The following is a 19954-nucleotide window of genomic DNA, read 5'->3' as shown; positions in this document are numbered from 1 at the left end:
CCCGGAGCTCAGGGGCGCCCAGGGCGCGCAAGGTACGCTCCAGGGCGGCGCCTCCCGACCCCGGAAGGGAAAGCGGTTTCGGGGCGAGGGGAGCCGGAGAGCGAGGTACGCGCAGCTACTTCAGAAGTTGTCCCACCGCCCGCCGCGCCCCCTCCCCGCTGCATCCCCTCAAAGGTGCTCCCCGGACACGCCCCGGGGCCCAGCCCGAGCGCGCACCGCCAGCGTCCGGCTGCCGCGGGGCCGACCCTCGGGTTCCGGGCCACCGGGAAAGCCCCGAGAGGAGTGGCCCCCAGACCCGAGCAGCCCCGCGCGCGCCCCCCACGCCGGCGCGCAGGCGCAGTGGCGAGGCGGCGGCGTGTCGGAAGCGGGGCCCGCGGTGGGCGGGGCCCGGGTGGGCGGTGCGTCGGAAGCGGCGGTGGCGCTGGGTGGGCGGGGCTCCCGCCGAGGTGCCTGCGCGCGGCTGCGAGTCCGGAGCCCGGCGCGAGGCGCCAGCGAGCGAGCCCTGGGGCCGACGGGCGCGCGGGTGCGCGGCGGGCGGAGCGCGGCCGCCGGGCGGGCGCGGAGCCCGGGTCTCGGCGGCGCGGGCCCCGGCGGCGGGCGGCGATGTTCCACTGCATCCCGCTGTGGCGGTGCAACCGTCATGTGGAGACCATCGACAGGCGCCACTGCTCGCTGCTCTACGTGCCCGACGAGGTCTACCGCTACGCCCGCAGCCTGGAGGAGCTGCTGCTGGACGCCAACCAGCTCCGCGAGCTGCCGGAGGTGAGTGCGGCCTCACCTACGCGCCCTGCCGCCCTGTCCCCTACTTTCCGCTCCCCCTTCCGTCTCCTTGGCCATCTGGGGGCCTGGCCGCCAGGTCCCGCGGGCACGAAGTCTACCTGCGCTCACCTGCTGCTTCCTCCTCAAAGTTCCTTTTCTTTCTCTACGGAGCGACCTGCTGTGGTCGCCGGAGCGTGTGCGCTTTGTGGAGACGTCCTGTGCAGACACGCCGTCTGGATACACATCTAGAGACCAGAGTCCGGCACCTGTGAGCGGGCGAGTGCGGGGCCAGGCGGCCCAGGACTGTGCCCGGCTGGGAGAGCCCGGCCCGGCGTCCGGCTCCCGGGGCCGGTCCCCTCGGCCCCGCCGTGCCGCGATCGCCGGCCGGGGCGCGGTTCCCCTCCGGCCCGGGCAGGGCCGGGAGGAGGAGGCGGGCAGCGCGCGGGCTGGCCGTGCTATCTCGGCATCTCCCGAGGAATGTGCTCCCGGCCTCGTCGGGGGCAAGAGCCGTGGCTGGCCGGCCCGCCCGCCCGGGCTCCAGGACCGGCCGCCCGGGGCGGGGCGGGGTTGGCGGGGGCTGCCCCGGCGGAGCTGTGGGCAGGTGCCCGGCTCTGCGTGGACCTGTTGCGTGAAAGGAACCGCGGCGAATGCCAGCAGAGCCTCCGCCGGGCGGGCTAGCCTTGCCGCCGGGCTCCCGGAGCGGCGGCGTTCAGCCTGCTGATTGCTGCCTTTGCAGGGGTTGCATTTACCTCTTCTGAGTTGTTTGTTGTGCATTAATCTTCCTATCCGGCCAGACCTGTCGAAGCGACACATGCTGATTGTGCTTTAATGGAGGGTCGCTCGGGGACTGCGAAACTTTTACGCTTCGAGCCTGCCTGGGGAAATTAGCTTGAGAGAGCCCGAAGGAGGAAGGTAGCCCAGCATCCAGGGCTCTGCAGGAAGTCGGGGCGCTTGATCCGAAGGTGTGCAGGAAGTGCGGAGGCTGCTGGCAGCGGGGCCAGACCTGAAGGCCCGAGCGTCCTCCTCCTGGACCCTTTGTTAACACAAAGCCGAGACGTGGTCACAAAAACACTCAACAGTCAAATGTTTTGGCCTGTTAGAATGACCCGATTCGTCCTCTGGCCCGGCAGAGGGTTTTAAACAGAACTGTGTTTTTCCTCAATATTTCAAGTGTTGTTATTATTCCTGGATTAACTTTCCTTGTTCCCTGGTTAGAAGTGATTGGATGGTTTGCTCTGTGCAGTTGAGGGGGGATTATCCTCACTAGGATCTTTGCAAAGCTCCCCCCACCCCCCAAGCTTTATTTAGCTTAGAAGCAGAAAAGCCATCCAGTTCCCTCCGGCATTTATTATTTTGCAGGCATTTTCAAACACATGGTTTTATCTGGCCTTTAGCTGCCTTAAATTTGACTTAAAAGTCATGAGCTCACTTACTGCCTTAACTTGTAATAAATTTTAGGCATTTCTACTGTCAGGAATATCAAATATGTAATTTAATACTTTTCAAGGGCTTCAGAATGAACTTATTAAAGCTTGAGGGAAAAGCTGTTCGACTAGAAATGTTTCAGGGCTCTTTGTGGTGTTTTTGTTTGTTTGTTTTCCTTTGTAGCACTGGAAGATTTCCTGTGACTGGATTGGCTTTTTACTGCCTTCCACAACGTTTGTGGGTTTTCTGTAATGTTTGGGGATCCAGCTTGGTATGGGAAATTATGGGGTTTGGATGTGCCAGGTATTCCTACTGATTCTAAATGGAAACTTCTCAGAAGCTCAAAATACAGTTGGATCGCCCTCAGTAAATATGGTAAAAAAAGGCTTTTCAAAGGTTATAAGAGGTCTTGCTTATGGATAATTGCTCTTACAGCTCTTAAAATAGTTTTATAGTTTTCAAGTTGTGTAAAATGTTTCTCCCTGCCTTCTTGTGTCCTGGGTGTGCGCAAGCCAGACTCCAGCAACAGCCGTGAAAACACCAGAGTTTTATTCACAGTCTTTGAGACCCGAGTGGCTCATTGGTGCTGCTCGCCGCTGGCCTGACCTCCCCCAGCCCGTCCCCTTACCCGCCACATCACCAGGGGGCCCCTTTTGCTGACACTCCTCCAGGGCCCTTGGGGTGGTGGCCATACCTGTGGTACCTTCTCGCCTCTGCAGTTTGTTTGCAGCCTTGGTCCCCCAGCCCCAACAGCGAAGGTGCGCACGCAGCTTAGCCTTCAGCATCATGAAAAGCATCTCCTCTCCCTGAAGGTCTGCAACCTCTGGTTTGCTCCAGTCCCCTCGTTTTCCAAAGCGAGACTCAGGACTGAAGTGACCTTCAGGGCTATTCAGCCAGTGAGATCTGATCGCTGTGGCCACCCCTGCCTGCCTCCCCCGCCATGCGTCTGCCAACTGAACAGGAAGCTGGCCTCGCCCGCTTCTCACCCCTATCAGACCCTCAGTTATTCAGCCCCTCTGGTTTATCCTTGTCATGAAAGCTTGGTCTCAGTCGAGCCTTTATTGACCCTCCAGGATTTTGCTAGTTGTGGGGGATACAGAGATTAAAGAAAATGTGAGTCCTATGAGCAGTTTGTGGGGAGACAGTGACTTTAGTACAAGTGTGGTGGGTGTGGGTGGAGCGGGCACCCCCGTCATCAGAGTCAGCAGTGGTTACTGACCTAATTGCCGACCTCTTGCTGAACCTGCATCGGTGCCCTCGGCAGGGGCCACACCCACAGATAGCCTCTCATGGCTGCAGGGGACTCAGTCCTCACCTTCAGCCTCCTCACCCTGTCCCCTCCTTTCGCTGGTCCCCTCGCCCAGCCCCATCCCTTCTGGATGTATGTTAACGAGACACCTTGAGGTGCGCCCTTGGGAGCATGAGTTATGTGTCCGGTGGGTCCTGCTCAGTAAACCCCTGTTCTTCTGTTGAATGAAGGTTGCCGAGTCTGATGCAGATCCTCCTCTGCTTCTTGTCCCTTGAAGCTCATCACTGCTGTGGCCTCTGGCCTTCTCTAATGTAGTCAGAGAACAGTCAGGTCTTCAGAAGCGAAGGTCGCCCACGTGGTGCAGTGGTTTTGTCTGCCTCTCCTGCCTTCCTCTCTGCGTTCCTGACACCATCGGTCTTCCCCTCGGTGTGCACGATTATCAGATGCCTTCAAACGTGTGTTTGCTGTGGTCTCTTTGGAGCATAGCAGGGCCTGGTCTACCAGGCATCAGACACTTGGAGCGAGCGCTCTCAAGCCTTTCTAGGTTAAAGACTTGAGTTTCATCTTGTCCCCTCTTCTTAGAGCTCAGTTAATGGTTCCACGGTTGCCAGATGCCATCTGCCCCCACCCTTCCTTCTCTCTGGCATCCTGCTTTATTCTTTTCCTAGCCCTTAGAGCACTTGTCACCCCCTGACTCCAGACTGGGTCCTCACTTACTCATTCTTTGTCTCCTCAACCAGAGCTTAAGCTCCACGTGGGCAGGGGAGTTTTAGTTTGTGGCTGAACTGAGGACAGTGTCTGGGACACCGTGGGCACGCCTGTTGCCTGGATGTGTCCTTACACGCCGTCGCAGGGACACTGTGCTGTTTCTTCACCATTGTGATCGCCCTTCCCACGCCTAGCTTCTCCCGTGCACTGGTCTGTTGGGATTGGAAAAGACGTTCAGAGTCCAGTGTCCTATCCTGCCTGCTTTTGTTCTCTGTCTCTTCTTGTGCCGGACAGTTTTTTTTTGTTTTTTTTTGTTTTTTCCGGGAGGCTTGCAGGATCTTATCCCTCCCCCTCTCCCCCCGGCCCCGCCCCAGGCATTGAACCTGAGCCCCCAACAGTGAAAACGCTGAGTCCTAACCACTGGACCGCCAGGGAGTTCCCCCATGCTGGACATTTTGACTACCTTGTCTTTCTGAAGTCATCTTCATGCATCATAAACATAATTTCTATGAATGTGACTGCAGGCTCTTCAGCTGTGATCTGTTGAGAATAAGTCCGCCTTGTCTTCAGCCCACTGTGTTTGAATGTGCAGTGGCTCCTCTCGCCAGCAGTTCCCGGCTGGAGGCCGGGCCCATGATTTTTTCGGGCTCACAGGTTCAGGGACTCAGCCTGCCTCCATCCCTCCTGTCCCTGGGTCCCACCGTTGCCAGGCGGGTCTGGAAGCAGCAGGGGCGGGGCTGCTGGCGTCAGTTCGGGGCTGCTCTTGCATCACCTGCATTCTCTCCTCAAGCCTTGGCTTCCTCCTGTGTCACAGTGACTTCTGCCTTATAGGGTGGTTTCTGGGATGAAAGAGAGGATGCATGCAGAGCACTTACAGTTAGCTCTGCGATGTTTAAGATTTCTGGATATTATGGTAAGGCACTTTTATTAGGAAACTTTTTTTTTCCATATAACAAATTTGTAATATCTATACAACTGTTCTCTTCTTTCACCAAAATATAATATTCTCTTAATTTTTGAGGAAACGATGTCTTTTAAACTGGAGTTTAAGGCAATTTCCTGGGAATTTGAAAAAAAATTAAAATTTTAATATCCTTTTAAGTAATAATTAAAGGAATCATAGATTCTGTAAAATGTAGGTGACCTCACAAGTGTGTTGTGCCATAAGGATTTCCTGCTGATGTCCAGTGTGCCCTCTTTCAGTTGTAGCCAAGGGGGAAAGGACAGATGTGGACTTAGTGCAGAAGTCATCTCTTGGGATCAAATGAGGGCTGGGAGTTGATGGATGGGGTTTCAGGGCAGTCCACTAGAGGAGAGCGACAGATGGACGGCTGAGGGGTCCCAGCCCCGTGGTGCGCGGCCGTGCAGGGCCCCTGGGAGCCCGCTCCGAGGCGGTGGTGTAGTTCATACATGTGCAGCCGTGCGTCGTACATAGTCGCATCGTACATGCTGAGTTCTCTTTTTGTTGCTTTTTTAAAAAATCTGATTTTTACATTGTCTCACCTTATAGTTTTATAAGGGCTAAAGCATATAAAACGTTATATTTGGACACACTTTAAGTAACATTATCCTGGAGGAGGGCATGGCAACCCACTCCAGTATTCTTTCCTGGAGAATCCCCATGAACAGAGGATCCTGGTGGGCTGCAGTCCATGGGGTCGCAAAGAGTTGGACAGGACTGAATGACTAAGCACAGCACAGCAAGTAACATTACAATGAAAATAATTTAAGGCAAGCCCAGGAGGAAGGGCGTCCAAGAGAGCGCTTGCCCCTTAGAGCTTGACTCGTTTCTCCTTAGCGAGCCGGTTCTCCTTCTGCAGAGAGCCTGTCCTGTTACCCAGCTGAGCACTTAGCTGTTTCCTGACTCTGTTCTGTGTTAGCCCAGCCCCCCACCTTTCCTCCCTACACCCCCCTCCCACCCCCCCGCTTTACAGGTGAGGAAACTGAGGCCTGGTGGCTGCTGCTGCTGCTAAGTTGCTTCAGTCGTGTCTGACTCTGCTCGACCCCATAGACAGCAGCCCACCAGGCTCCCCCATCCCTGGGATTCTCTAGGCAAGAACACTGGAGTGGGTTGCCATTTCCTTCTCCAATGCATGAAAGTGAAAAGTGAAAGTGAAGTCGCTCAGTTGTGTCCGACTCCTAGGGACCCCATGGTCTGCAGCCTACCAGGCTCCATGGGATTTTCCAGGCAAGAGTACTGGAGTCGGGTGCCATTGCCTTCTCCAGAGGCCTGGTGGGGGGGTTGTAATTTGCCCTAGGTTGGTGGACACTGGAGGGTCTTGATTAGAAACTACTTATTAATAATAATTACTGATATTTGAATGAGTGCCAAACACTGCATTAAGTGCTCTCTAGAAATTATTTGCCTTAGATGGAATCACCACTCACTTTAGCCCTTATAATTCCAGTTTTGCCCGTGCGGGCACCGAGACGATACGTATTTAAGGAGTGGTCTTGAGGCTCGTGCAGGGAACTTGGCCACGGTCAGCCGTGGAGCCAGGCCCCGCCTCCAGGCCCCTGTCACTTGCACCGGGGGCGGGGCCTGGCCCTGTTACAGTTAGGAGGCGGCTCCTTCTCTGGGGGGCAGAGGGGAGGCTTCAGGGGGTGATGCTCACCTTAGAAGGAAGGAGAAGACCCGTAGCGGTCCCCAGAGCCTGTCCTTCCCGGGTAGCCAGAGAGAGGGGTGCCTGGGTGGTCGAGCAGGACTGGAGCGAGGCCGGGCCGGGTCTGAGCAGGTGGACCTCAGTTCTGGAGAGGTGGTTCCGGAGCGGGGCAGAGGAGGCAGTGAGGCTCCGCGCGGAGGTCTGGCGCCCCGGGGTGGGCCGCGCCCTCAGGGACATTCGGGCGTCTGATCCAGTGCGCTTCCTCCCGCTCCCCTTGCCGTGTTGTGCTGACCGCCCAAGCCCCTCGTCAGTGCTGGGGGTCACAGCGCACAGGACATCCGCCTGCTTGTCGTGGATGTGTTTTCCTCCATCGTGGGGCATGTTGGCACTGAATTTGTCAAGTGCTCGCTAAACAGCATACTGGACATTAACTCAGGAGAAAGGTGGAAGGCCCGAGGTGCTGGCTTTCTTTTGGGTTTCAGTGAATGTGGTTATCAAGTTGATAATACTGTAGCCACAGTGACGCTGGAGACCCCGTGGGTTCTTTTTTCCCCAGTGACATGAGCTTTGCCATGCCTGTACCTCCCCAGGGAATTCAGTCTCGGCCTCCTCTGCTGATGCTTTGCAGCACTGATGCTTGCAGCATTTCGACTTCCAGAGTCACTTGAACTCTTGCTGAAATCTCTTTGTTTAAAAGCAGCTCAGTTCTTTGAGAAAAAGTAAAGCTGTTCCCTGAACAAACCTGTCCCAGCACTGACAGAGTTGAGTCATGCTGCTAACATGGCAAAATAAGCCAGTTCCACAGCCCCCCTTCCTTCTTCCCAGGGGCTTTTGGGGAGAAGGGGTCACCCTGGTCCCTCCTCATATCTTCCAGAGTGTTATCACCTCTGCAAGAAATTGCGGCTGCTGAAACTGTGTTACTTGGGTACTTGGTGGTATTCAGTCGGTCACTGATGTCCCACTCTTTGCAACCCTATGGACTGTAGCCCACCAGGCTTCTCTGTCCGTGGAATTCCCAGGCAAGAATATTGGAGTGGGTTGCCATTTTTTTTCTCCAGGGGATCTTCCCAACCCAAGGTACTTGAGATTTCCTCAAACATGAGCCTTTACACAGGCTTGAATTTTGGGGAGGTGTAAAGGGTAGCTTTTTTCGATAATCCAGCGGATGTTGGCAAATTGATCTCTGGTTCCTCTGCCTTTTCTAAAACCAGCTTGAACATCTGGAAGTTCATGGTTCATGAATTGCTGAAGCCTGGCTTGGAGAATTTTGAGCATTACTTTATTAGCGTGTGACATGAGTGCAATTGTGTGGTAGTTTGAGCATTCTTTGGCATTGCCTTTCTTTGGGATTGGAATGAAAACTGACCTTTTCCAGTCCTGTGGCCACTGCTAAGTTTTCCAAATTTGCTGGCATATTGAGTGCAGCACTTTCATAGCATCATCTTTCAGGATTTGAAATAGCTGCACTGGAATTCCATCACCTCCGCTAGCTTTGTTCATAGTGATGCTTTCTAAGGCCCACTTGACTTCACATTCCAGGATGTCTGGCTCTAGGTGAGTGATCACACCATTGTGATTATCTTGGTTGTGAAGATCTTTTTTGTACAGTTCTTCTGTGTATTCTTGCCATCTCTTCTTAATATCTTCTGCTTCTGTTAGGTCCATACCATTTCTGTCCTGTATCGAGCCCGTCTTTGCGTGAAATGTTCCCTTGGTATCTCTAATTTTCTTGAAGAGATCTCTAGTCTTTCCCATTCTGTTGTTTTCCTCTATTTTTTTGCATTGATTGCTGAAGAAGGCTTTCTTATCTCTTCTTGCTATTCTTTGGAACTCTGCATTCAGATGCTTGTATCTTTCCTTTTCTCCTTTGCTTTTAGCTTCTCTTCATAGCTATTTGTAAGGCCTCCCCAGACAGCCATTTTGCTTTTTTGCATTTCTTTTCCATGGGGATGCTCTTGATCCCTGTCTCCTGTACAATGTCATGAACCTCTGTCCGTAGTTCATCAGGCACTCTATCAGATCTAGCCCCTTAAATCTATTTCTCACTTCCACTATATAATCATAAGGGATTTGATTTAGGTCCTACCTGAATGGTCTAGTGGTTTTCCCTACTTTCTTCAATTTAAGTCTGAATTTGCCAATAAGGAGTTCATGATCTGAGCCACAGTCAGCTCCTGGTCTTGTTTTTGCTGACTGTATAGAGCTTCTCCATCTTTGGCTTCATGGGAAATAGATGGGGAAACAGTGTCAGACTTTACTTTTTTGGGCTCCAAAATCACTGCAGATGGTGACTGCAGCCATGAAATTAAAAGACGCTTACTCCTTGGAAGGAAAGTTATGACCAACCTAGATACCATATTAAAAAGCAGAGACATTACTTTGCCAAAAAAGGTCCATCTAGTCAAGGCTATAGTTTTTCCTGTGGTCATGTATGGATGTGAGAGTTGGACTGTGAAGAAAGCTGAGCACTGGAGAATTGATGCTTTTGAACTGTGGTGTTGGAGAAGATTCCTGAGAGTCCCATGGACTGCAAGGAGATCCAACCAGTCCATTCTGAAGGAGATCAGCCCTGGGTGTTCTTTGGAAGGAATGATGCTAAAGCTGAAACTCCAGTACTTTGGCCACCTGATGAGAAGAGTTGACTCATTGGAAAAGACTCTGATGCTGCGAGGGATTGGGGGCAGGAGGAGAAGGGGACGACAGAGGATGAGATGGTTGGATGGCATCACTGACTCGATGGAGTCTGAGTGAACTCCGGAAGTTGGTGATGGACAGGGAGGCCTGGTGTGCTGCGATTCATGGGGTTGCAAAGAGTTGGACATGACTGAGCGACTGAACTGAACTGAAAGGGTAGCTGATATTTACACAAGAGGGTCAGAAATAACAGTGTCAACAGTTCTCAGCAGTGATGACAAAAATCCTAACCATGGTCCCGCTGAGCCATGGCCAGAGACATTGGGCTTATGAGGGTGTGGATCCAGTGAGGCTGAGGGCTTCTCTGCTCACAGAAGTCTGAAGGAATTTTGCCCATTTCATGGTTTCTCCAGGAACACGGGGCTAGTCGTTTGTCTTTCACTTCGTGTGATAGTGATGGGGGCAGTGAGCTCGTGGGCCAGATCTCAGTTAACACGAGGAGACACTGCTGGATGTCCATTTACTTTCTCGGGTGTGATTTAGAGGACAGGGGTGGTAATTTACTGTTGCATGTGGTATTTCAGCAGATCTGATCGTGTGTGTGTGTTTGTGTGTGTGTGTGTTTGTATGTGTCTTAGTGTAAAATATTCTGAATTTCTAGAAGTCAGATGGGATATGAATTTTTTTCTTGCTTATCACAGTTTAGAAGAATTTCCTTATCTAGGCTGTAACTTCTGGATCCCAAAGAATTTGACTCAGTTGGGAGAGATTTGGTATTTCTGTTTCCAAGAACCACAGGGCATGGATTTGTCCTGTAGCAGGCGGAAGGTGTTACGCCTAGTTGCAGTACATTCCAGACTGATTCCTGCAAGTGTGGCTTCTACAGCCTGATGGCTCTCATCACCTGTCTTTCCACAATCTATACACATTTCTGGGAGACAGATAGTTGGAGGGGCTGTCAGCCAACTTGGGGTGGACGTGGGGAGCTTGAGTCAGACGAGCAACAGTGAAGGCTGGAAAGGAGCTGCTGAAACTCTGAGGATGTGACCTGGGCTCTTGACTGCCTGACCTGAAATGGAAGATAGGGAGGCCTCTGAGGCTCGTGCCTTTAGTGCAACCTGCCTGACTTTGACCACGACACGGCCTTGTTTTGTCTGTCTGTTATGTGTTGAATATGTAGAAGAACTCAAAGAATAAACAATGTGACTTTTCCTTAATTCCTTCCAGGTAATACCAGACATGAACAATTTTATTTATTTATTTTTTTAGCGTATTTATTTATTTAGCCACATCCATGCAATGAGTGAGATCTTAGTTCCCACACCAGGGGTTGAACCTGTGCCCCCTGAAGTGCAAGCTCAGAGTCCTAACCGCTGGACCCCCGGGGAAGCCCCCACATGAACAATTTTAGGTTGTTCTTACAATTTTAGGTTGTTCTTACTGACTTTTTCTCTTCCCATACCAGCATCTGTTTATCATTCTTGAAAAGAGGGCTCCTACATAAATTACTTCTATGTAAATTGCTGTATAAATTGCTTCACCCATTGCTTTTTCTGCAGTTAACACCCTGCCCTGGATGTCTGCTGTGTCAATATGTGTAGATGTATTTTAGCATCGGTACTGGTGCCCTGGGTTCCCTTGTACTCGATACACCGTGATTTATTTATTTCACCATTCTCCTTTCGCTGGACATTTCGATTGTTCCAGTGTTTTGAAGCACTGATTTGTGTTAGATTGAGTATCCTTGTCCATATTACTTTGTACACCTGTGTAGACATTTCTTTAAGATAAAGTTCAAGGTGCATAATTGTTAGATGAAAGGATGTATACTTTACGGAGTTCAATAGGTGTTGCTAGGTTGTCAGAGATTATTACTTTAAATTTTTATTTATTTTTAGTTGTGTTGGGTCTTCATTGCTGCTCGGCCTTCTTCTCTAGTCGTCACGAGTGGGCTCTAGGCGTGGGCTTTAGTACGGGTGGCGCACAGGCTTAGTTGCCTCTCAGCACCTGGAATCTTCCCCAACCACGGATTGATCACTTGTGCCCTGCACTGGCAGGTGGATTCTTATCCTGTGCACCACAAGGGAAGTCCAGGGATTGTTATTTTTGAATACAGGTTGGATAGGAGAAATCTACCCACTTTACAGCTAAAGAAATGCAAGACGAGAGAGGCGAATTGATGGGTCGTAGCAGAGTTAACGTGGGCTGTCTTCTCCCACTCCCGACTCCAGGTCTGGTGGTCCTTCTGGGCTGGAAAAATACACAGGGAGATGGATTCTGTCATCTCTGCCCCCTCTCTTCTTGGCTGGGCTCTTTCCCAGAGACTTGGGAGGACCCTTGGCTTTCCATCAGACAGTCAGATGTTTGCTCTGGGTCTTCGAAAGACTGAGGTCTGATGCTTGCTTTCAAGAGCCTACCTATTAGTTGGGCAGAGAGGTTGGCGTCATGGAATTCCAAATGTGAGCTGACTTGGTTTCTGGAGCAGGAGGGCAGGTGGTGAGCAGGGTGTGGGGCCCGGCAAGCCCACATGGGTCCGCACCTCCCTTCGACCCTCCTGTTGGTGTGTTCGTGCCGGCTTGGATCTTTTGCTTGATGGAAAAGTGTGTAGGGTGGTTAGGAGATACACCTCTTAGCTGTGACGCCTGGGACAAGTTCTTCAGCCTTACTGGACCTCAGTTTGCTCATCTGTACAAAGGGACTAACAGTCCCCACCTCATGTGTGTGAAGATGTAGTGGGTTACTGTGTATAAAGTGCTGGGAACAGTGTCTGTTCCATAGATGGCACCCAGGCAAACCTGCTGGGTGTTGTCATCATTCGTGGCTATTTTATGGGAGAGGCCCAAACAACCTCTGCCCCGTCTTTCTGCGAATCCTGTCTCAGTTCCTGGTGGGAGAGATCTGGTGTGATGGGTCGCTCGGTTCCTGGTGGGAGAGATCTGATGTAAGGGGTGGCTCCCCGCTGCAGTGGCTGCTCTCTAGCAGAGCGCAGCCTGGCTCTGTCTTCCACCTGATCTCCCGTCTCTTCCCAGCCTGAGCTGTGCATTTCGGCAGCCCTTCACTGCCCTGGGTTACCTGTCATTTCATGGCTTCATTTTTGTGCTCTGTCTCCTGGGAGTTCCTCTTTCTCAGCTTCTTTGTCTGCCTCCCGATCTTCCTCCCATGGGATGCAGTTCAGGAGCTCCTGTTCCCCTGGGCAGCCTTCCCTTCTCTCCTGCCTGGTTTCCAGGGACAGCTGTGTCATTACTTTGACCCCCTTGTAATGACCTCTGTCCGCCACCAAAGCTACACACCTTGTCTTCTTTACATTCCTGCTGCCCCACAAAGCAGGCTTTTAAGACATATCCGAGCAGGATTCTTGCGGATGTTTTCAGCCCTTTTGGGGAGTGGCTTTGGAAATAGGTTCGTAAATCGAACTTACCGATGGTTACTTCATGAAGAGCTGGGCGTTCTCACAGCCTTGCCTGTATGGGTGGTGTCTGGGTGGTGGCCCTGATCTCACAATTACACAGCCCTGGACTCGGGTGATCGCTCTCACGGACCCTAGCACTGACCTCGGGCAGTGTCATAATCTCAGTTTCCCTGTCTGAGTCATGAAGGGGTGCTGTCAGTGACGTTCAAGGTCTCTCTGTGCTCTGACCTCCCTGGATGCTAGTTTTACAGCATTTTATGACTCCATGCCTCAGCCTTAACCTGAGGGGAGTGGGCCCCGGTTGTGCACGTGACCTGTGAGGTTGCTCAATGAGGTTTAGTAGAACCACAAGTTGAGGCTTAATCATTATAATCAAGGATTCGATAATAAGGAGAAGCTGTTCCAAACGCTTACCCTCCTGTGGTCAGTTGTTGATTCCCAGAACCAATTAAGGGAAAAAGATCAGCAGATTTTCTTTGGTTAAAACACATACACACACACCCCCTCCAGCAACCTTTGAACACCGAATTTTTTCCCCCATGTCAGTTGCATTCTCCAGCTTTTAGAAGTGACGAAAGATAGGCCAGTTAGCTGAGGCAGTTTGTCTCCTTTTGAAATGAACTCGAGCGGTTCAGAGGAGGTTGCTTGAAACTTCACTCCGGGTTGGTTTGAGCATCCACCCGAGAGTGTACTTTGGGAAACTCACGTTGGGGACTGTTAAGGAATGTCTGTGGGTTGATATCAGACTGAGGTGGCTTTTCGAGGAGTATTTTAGGATCAGAAGCTGCAGCCTTCTGCTTTTCCGCTGTCGGTTGCTCTCCTGACTGGATGCTGGTGTCAGGCTTCCCAGGCAGTGTGGTTCAGGAGTGGGCTTTGGGGGCAGCTTATCTGCTGGGCCCCGGCAGACCCTTCCTCCCACTCCGCTACGCACTCGGCATCTTTATTCAGTGCTGCCTGCGTTCCAGGCTTCGTTCTGCCTGGCAAGGTGGGTGCCTTGCTTTGTCCTAACGGAGCTTCCATTCCAGGTAAGGGAGTCCGCCAGTAAATGGAAGAGCAGATAAGAATTTCAGATAGTGATCAGTGCTATAAAGCAAACCAAACAGGGAAATGGCATCAAGCGTGGTGGTGAGGTTTCTGTTTATTCCGAGAAGGCCTTTCCCAGGAGCTGACCTTTGCCCTGGAGTGTGAGGCAGCTGTGTGCGCAGTGAGGAGGTCTTTGCAAAGGTTCTGGTTGAGTTCGGGGTGTTTGTGGGTGGAAGGAAGGCCAGAGTAGCTTGTGTGTGGGTGGGAGAAATAAAGGTGAAGTTGCTGGTGGAGTTAATGTGTGTTGGGTCTCAGACACCCTGGTGATTTCGGACTTTTTTTTTTCCCCACACACTGAAAGTATGGCAGATGTAAGCCCATAGAGATCTGGTTTGTGTTTTACAAAGTTTACTCTGCCGGCTGGTGAGAGTTTAATCTCGAGGGAGGAAGGTTCACAGAAGCAGAGACCTGGAGAACCAGTGGGGGCTTGGAGCAGGGTGGTAGCAGTGAGTGACGAGATTTATATTGGGGGTAAAGTCAACAGGACCGCTGATGTGTGAATGCAGGTTTTTGGTTTTATCAGTTAGGGATCCGGCAGGGCCTTCCCTGGTTTGGGAGGACCAGAAAGGGCATATAGTGGCATCAGATCAGATGAGATCAGTCGCTCAGTCGTGTCCGACTCTTTGCGACCCCATGAATCGCAGCACGCCAGGCCTCCCTGTCCATCACCAACTCCCGGAGTTCACTCAGACTCACGTCCATCGAGTCAGTGATGCCATCCAGCCATCTCATCCTCTGTCGTCCCCTTCTCCTCCTGCCCCCAATCCCTCGCAGCATCAGAGTCTTTTCCAATGAGTCAACTCTTCGCATGAGGTGGCCAAAGTACTGGAGTTTCAGCTTTAGCATCATTCCTTCCAAAGAAATCCCAGGGCTGATCTCCTTCACAATGGACTGGTTGGATCTCCTTGCAGTCCAAGGGACTCTCAAGAATCTTCTCCAACACCACACTTCAAAAGCATAGTGGCATAGGAACTGGTAAATCCTTGAGTTAGGGTGTGGCAAAGTGTTTACGAGACCCGGGACTTAGGCGCGGAAGCCTGGACACCAATAATTATAATAAAGACAGCAGACATTTTTTGAGCAATGGGCCCTGGACTGCACTTTGCCTAAACAGTTCCCATGAGGAACTTGTTCAGTCCTCACAGAGACCTAACTTCCTTTTACATAAATGCACGCGTGCTCAGTCATGTCCGACTCTTTGGGACCCCATGAACTGCAGCCCACCAGGCTCCTCTGTCCATCGGATTATCGAGGCAAGAATACTGGAGTGGGTTGCCATTTCCTCTTCCAGGGGATCTTCCCAACCCAGGATTGAACACGTGTGTCCGCGTCTCCTACATTGGCAGGGAGATTCTTTGCCACTGGCCCCGTCTGGGAAGCTCTTTTATGTAAATAGCTTTATTATACTCCCGAGGACACCCGGGGCACAGACTTACCTTGCTCAAGGCACACAGCTAGTAGACAGCAGAGCTCGGGGGTCAGACCAAGACGGTCTAGCCGGTATCCCTAACCCCCGGACCAACCTTCCTCAGGGTCACACAGGCAGAGACCACTTCATGGGTGCCAAAAGCCCCCTGATGGGCCTCGAGTTATGTCTGCTCTGGGTTCTTTTTGCAGTTGTTTAGAAAAAGAGCGCTGAGCTGAAATACCGTTTTAAGAATTAGGTCACCAAATATTAATGTGCTTATTCACGCATAATCTTTCAGAGAAGATTAGTGGTGCCCATTTTGCGGGCCTGCGTTTTTTACCTTCAGGAGAGAAAGTGAATGCTGGTTTTATGCTAGGAGTGTGCCTGTTATAATTCTGCTCCCGATTACTCAGTTATTGTACTATTGATTTCTGTTCTGAAAGCGTGATGTCAAGTGATTAGCTTATGAGGCAGTTACGAGTCTTGACCGAAAGGTCAGAATCATGGAGAGGTTCTGATGAACTATACACATTCCAGTACTGCTGCCCATGGATGCCAGTACTATCAGGTCGATAGAAACTGTGCGTCTGATGGGAGATGTGCCTTACCCAGTACCTGTACGCGTGACTCACCTACCTTGATTTTTGACATCTTCATTCTAAAATGGCAAGAGATAGGAAAGTGTCACGTCATCTCTGTTAACAGTGATTCATGCAAGTTACACGGAGGGCCAGAGAAAGCGCCCCACCCCCCAGTCTTCAGCCCCACCCCCAGTCTTCAGCCCCACCCCTGCCCACCCCTCTTTACAGCTGACCTTCAAGATGCCTTTGTCAGGCAGATGGAGCAGAGGGTAATTGCTCGTGAGGCTTAGATCACGTGGTCTTTACAAAATTTCTGTATTCTAGAATGTCTGATTTTGATTTTTGGGCTTAGGTCTAATGCAAGTCTGGCCCAGGAGGTATGTCGGGTCACATCTGTGGTTTCAGCTCGCTGGTCGTTGCCTCGCATAGGGGCTTTCAGCCCCCCAGAAACAGGAGCGCCTTTGGAATACTCTCAGCTGCAAGGAACAAGCATCTCAGCCTAAGATGCCTTGAATGACAGGGGCCCTTAGGCCTCGTGTGTCAGGAGGCCGGGAGGAAGGTGGTGGCAGGGTGGGTCCAGCAGGTCAGCTCCTTGGCGGGTGGGGCCCGGGAACGGGCTGCTCCCAGTCACGGGCGGGCCCTGAGCTGGCCCGGGAACGGGCTCACAGTCACGGGCGGGCCCTGGGCTGGCCCGGGAACGGGCTGCTCACAGTCACGGGTGGGCCCTGAGCTGGCCTGGGAACGGTGCTCACAGTCACGGGCGGGCCCTGGGCTCTAAGGGCGGGGGGCAGGCGAGGAGCCGAGCGCTGGGCGCGGTGGGCGTGGGTGCTGTGCTCCGCCAGGTGGAGGGCAGAGACGGCGCCCGCCTGTTGGCGCTGGCAGGTGTGATCCTCTGGTGACCTCTCTCTGGTCTAACCCTCTTTTTTTTTTTAATATTTATTTATTTGCTGCTGCGGGTCTTAGTTGAGGCATGTAGGATCTCGTTCCCCGACCAGGGGTCGAACCCTGCATTGGGAGCTTGGAGTCTTAGCCGGTGGGGCACTGGGGAGGCCGCTAATCAATGCCTTCTGCCAGAAGCACAGAGACTGTCTGCTCAGAAAACGTCTCTGGCGGGAATGATTTCTGTTTAAAAAAAACGGAAAGCTTGGACATGTCAGTGTCTTCCCTAGGTTTTTTTCACACTGTGTGTGAGAGATTTGGGAGAGAGGAAAAAGACAAGTCAGTAGGATATTATAAAGATTTAATTGCCAAGTAGACCTATTTTCTAAGTTGTTAAATTCAAATGTGCTGGATACTTTCTAGTAGTTTCTGACTGTGGTCTTTCATTGCTAACTTTCTCTGACTTAGTGGTCTCACGTCTTCCAGACCTCCATGCGTCTGTAGGTGCTGTGCACTTGGCTTAGAAACCTCTTCTCCAGGACATATGCTGCCTCCTCCGAGAAGCCCTCCCAGCTCTGCAGCCACACCCATATCTCCATGCGGCCTCTGCCCCCCAGCCTCCTCCACCCCAGCACTGCTCCGCCCACCTCACTCCTGCTGTTCCTCAGGGTTAGACTTGGCCCTGCATCTGTTTGTTTCCCTTTGTTTGCCGTCAGGGACTTGTTCTCTGTCTCAGGCGCTGGGGAACTCAGTGTCTTATTCACAGGAAATGTTAGAAAACATCTGTTGCGTTGAAAAAAAAATTATTTTATTGGGGTAGCTGAGATATATAAATCCTTGGACGCTTCCTTTGATGCCCCAGTGTGTGAGTTGCTCCAGGGGACCAGCGGTGCTCCATCCGCCTCAGCCAAGTTCAGCCTGTGCCCGGTGTCTCTGGAGGGAGTGCAGGCTGCCGGCAGGCCGGGCATGCTGCCCCCGGACAGGAGGCTGGGGCTGAGTCAGCGCACCGTGGTGGTCCGGAGAGGACCCAGCGTGGGCCTGCTCAGGCCTGTCTCTTTGCAGAGGTGTGGATGAGGAGAGAGGTGACCAGGGTTGAGGGGGGAGGTCTGCCCACACACTGGACCGCCTGCCCTCACCTTGGAAGGAGGGAAGGAAGCCTCAGCGGCAGTTTTGAAAATGCTCAGAGCAGCCCTGTGCTGACCGCCTTTGCTGATCGCATGTTTCAGATGCACAGCTAGGCACGTACCTGGGATGTGCTTGGTCCTCAGGTCAGCCTTAGGTGGGAGGGCTTTTAAAAGCCCCATTTTACAGATGGGAACAGGAGGCTGAGCCCTTGGCTGAGGCCGCCTGCAGGGCAAACAACCTGGTGGGAAGTGCAGGCGCTTCAGAGGCCCTGCTTTTCTGCCTGCGCTCTCGTGTCGGAGCAGGCCGGGGGGCCTGGAGATCAACACGAGGCTCCGGGGCGTTGAAAACCCACCGTGTTGATGAATCAGGCACCAGGCAAGCAGAAGTGAGTGGCAGCAGCATCCGACGCCTGAGCCCATGGTGCCTTGGAGGCTGCGTAACTGGTGGCACAGGCTTCCTGGGGGCGGAGTGCAGAGGGCACAGCCCAGCCACAGGTTTCAGGAGAGGGGTCAGGACGCAGGAGCCCCATTGTGGGCGGCGGAGGGAGCCAGCTTTGGGAGGTTGGGCTTTATCTCGTCAGTGGAGGCTTGTCATGGGTGGAGTTGAAATAAACCTGGGCGGAGGGGGGCACGGGGTGGGGGCTGATCAGACTCGTGTGGAGACAGCTCATCCTGGGGGCAGCTTGTGCACGGACTTTCCGGGGAGCGGGACAGGTGACGGGGGGCATATATCAGAGGCAGATAGAGTCAGACTTTGGTGACTGACTGGCCTGGAGGGTCTCGGGGGACAGGGGTCAAGGATCACCGCTGAGTTTTCAGTTTGAGTCACTGGGTCTGGCCTTCAGAATTTGAAGAATGAGGGGGAGGGTGCATGAGGTTAATAAGAGATCAGGCCTGGGGGCTTCAGTTCTCTCATTCTATGGGGGGGGGGTGTGGGTTCCTGGGGTGGTGCTGGCCTTTCTGCTTCATTTTGTTGGAAGGCTCAGTTCTGTGGACTTGGGATAATGCAGGGTGCCTAGTCCACCTGCAGGGGGAGGCTGTAGGATGAGAAGGAGGGGCGAGGGGCCTGATGGGTTCAATCCCTGGGTCGGGAAGATCCCCTGGAGGAGGGCACAGCAACCCACTGCAGGATTCTTGCCTGAGAAATCCCGTGGACAGAGAACTGTAGCATTCACACCACTCAAAATTTTGGGCTTCCCAGGTGGTGCTAGTGGTAAGGACCTGGTCTGCCAGTGCAGGTAGATGAATTAGACAGGGTTCGATCCCTGGGTGGGGAAGATCCTCTAAAGAGGGCATGGCAGCCCACTGCAGCGTTCTTGCCTGGAGAATCCCATGGACGGAGAAGCCTGGTGGGCTGCCGTCCACGGGGTCGCAAGAGTCGGACACGACTGAAGTGACTTGGTACGCATTAGCTTGAGGCCCCTGAGGTTTCCCACGCCCGAGGTTTGCGTTGCTGTTTCCGCAGACAGAGGAGAGGGTTTCCGCCCGGGGAGGGGGAGAAAGTCCTGGAGAAGTGGTGGGTGGAGACCATGGGAGAGGTTGTGGCAGGTCTGGAACATCGGAGTCAGGGGAGTGACAGGAAGTAGCTCTGAGCAGGGTCAGCGGCCCAGGGTGTGACCAGGAGGTGACAGGGACGCCCAGGGCATGGCGATCACCGACCTTCTGTCCCCGCAGGATGGAGGGGGTCCAGCCAGAGACAGGCGTGGGGGCAGGAGGGGTGTGCCCCTGCGCCCCGGGGGAAGGAGCCTCCTGCTACTGCCTCACTGAGTGCTGTTTTTTTTTTTTTTTATTATTCTTTTGCTGGAAAACAAGAGTTCCCATGTGAAGTCTCTGATTTTTGAGTGCTGACATCTAACTCAACCATTTTGAAGCCACACTGTGGGTCAGGGGCGCAGGGTGGGTTTGGCTGGGCTCCTGTGGGCTCTGACGTTCCTAGGACTCTGCAGAGGGACTGACCGGGAGCTGGATCCCACTGTCTGGGTGGCGTCTCGCCTTGCTGGGCGTCTCCTTTGGTTTGGAGGATGGAGGCTCTAAAGATAAAGACTTAACTAGCTAATTAGTTTCTCAGGAGGAGCTACCAGGGGCGATAGTA

The 19954-nt window shown here is 52.9% G+C and overlaps 1 protein-coding gene across 1 annotated transcript in view; it reads left to right on the top strand.

Annotated features, from left to right (window-relative positions):
- Positions 1 to 468: 468 nt before the first annotated feature.
- The window catches only part of LRRC1 (leucine rich repeat containing 1), a 135112-nt gene continuing 115626 nt past the window's right edge, over positions 469 to 19954 (top strand). The window contains exon 1 of the mRNA XM_019986203.2: positions 469 to 762. Coding sequence (XP_019841762.2) covers positions 604 to 762 — 159 coding nt within the window. The 5' untranslated portion in view covers positions 469 to 603. The remainder of the gene's footprint in view (positions 763 to 19954) is intronic.

The sequence above is a fragment of the Bos indicus genome, chromosome 23 (assembly GCF_029378745.1).
Source record: "Bos indicus isolate NIAB-ARS_2022 breed Sahiwal x Tharparkar chromosome 23, NIAB-ARS_B.indTharparkar_mat_pri_1.0, whole genome shotgun sequence".
Classification (NCBI taxonomy): domain Eukaryota; kingdom Metazoa; phylum Chordata; class Mammalia; order Artiodactyla; family Bovidae; genus Bos; species Bos indicus.
The sequence above is the reverse complement of the archived record's forward strand: the minus strand, read 5'-3'. Positions and strand labels throughout refer to the sequence as shown.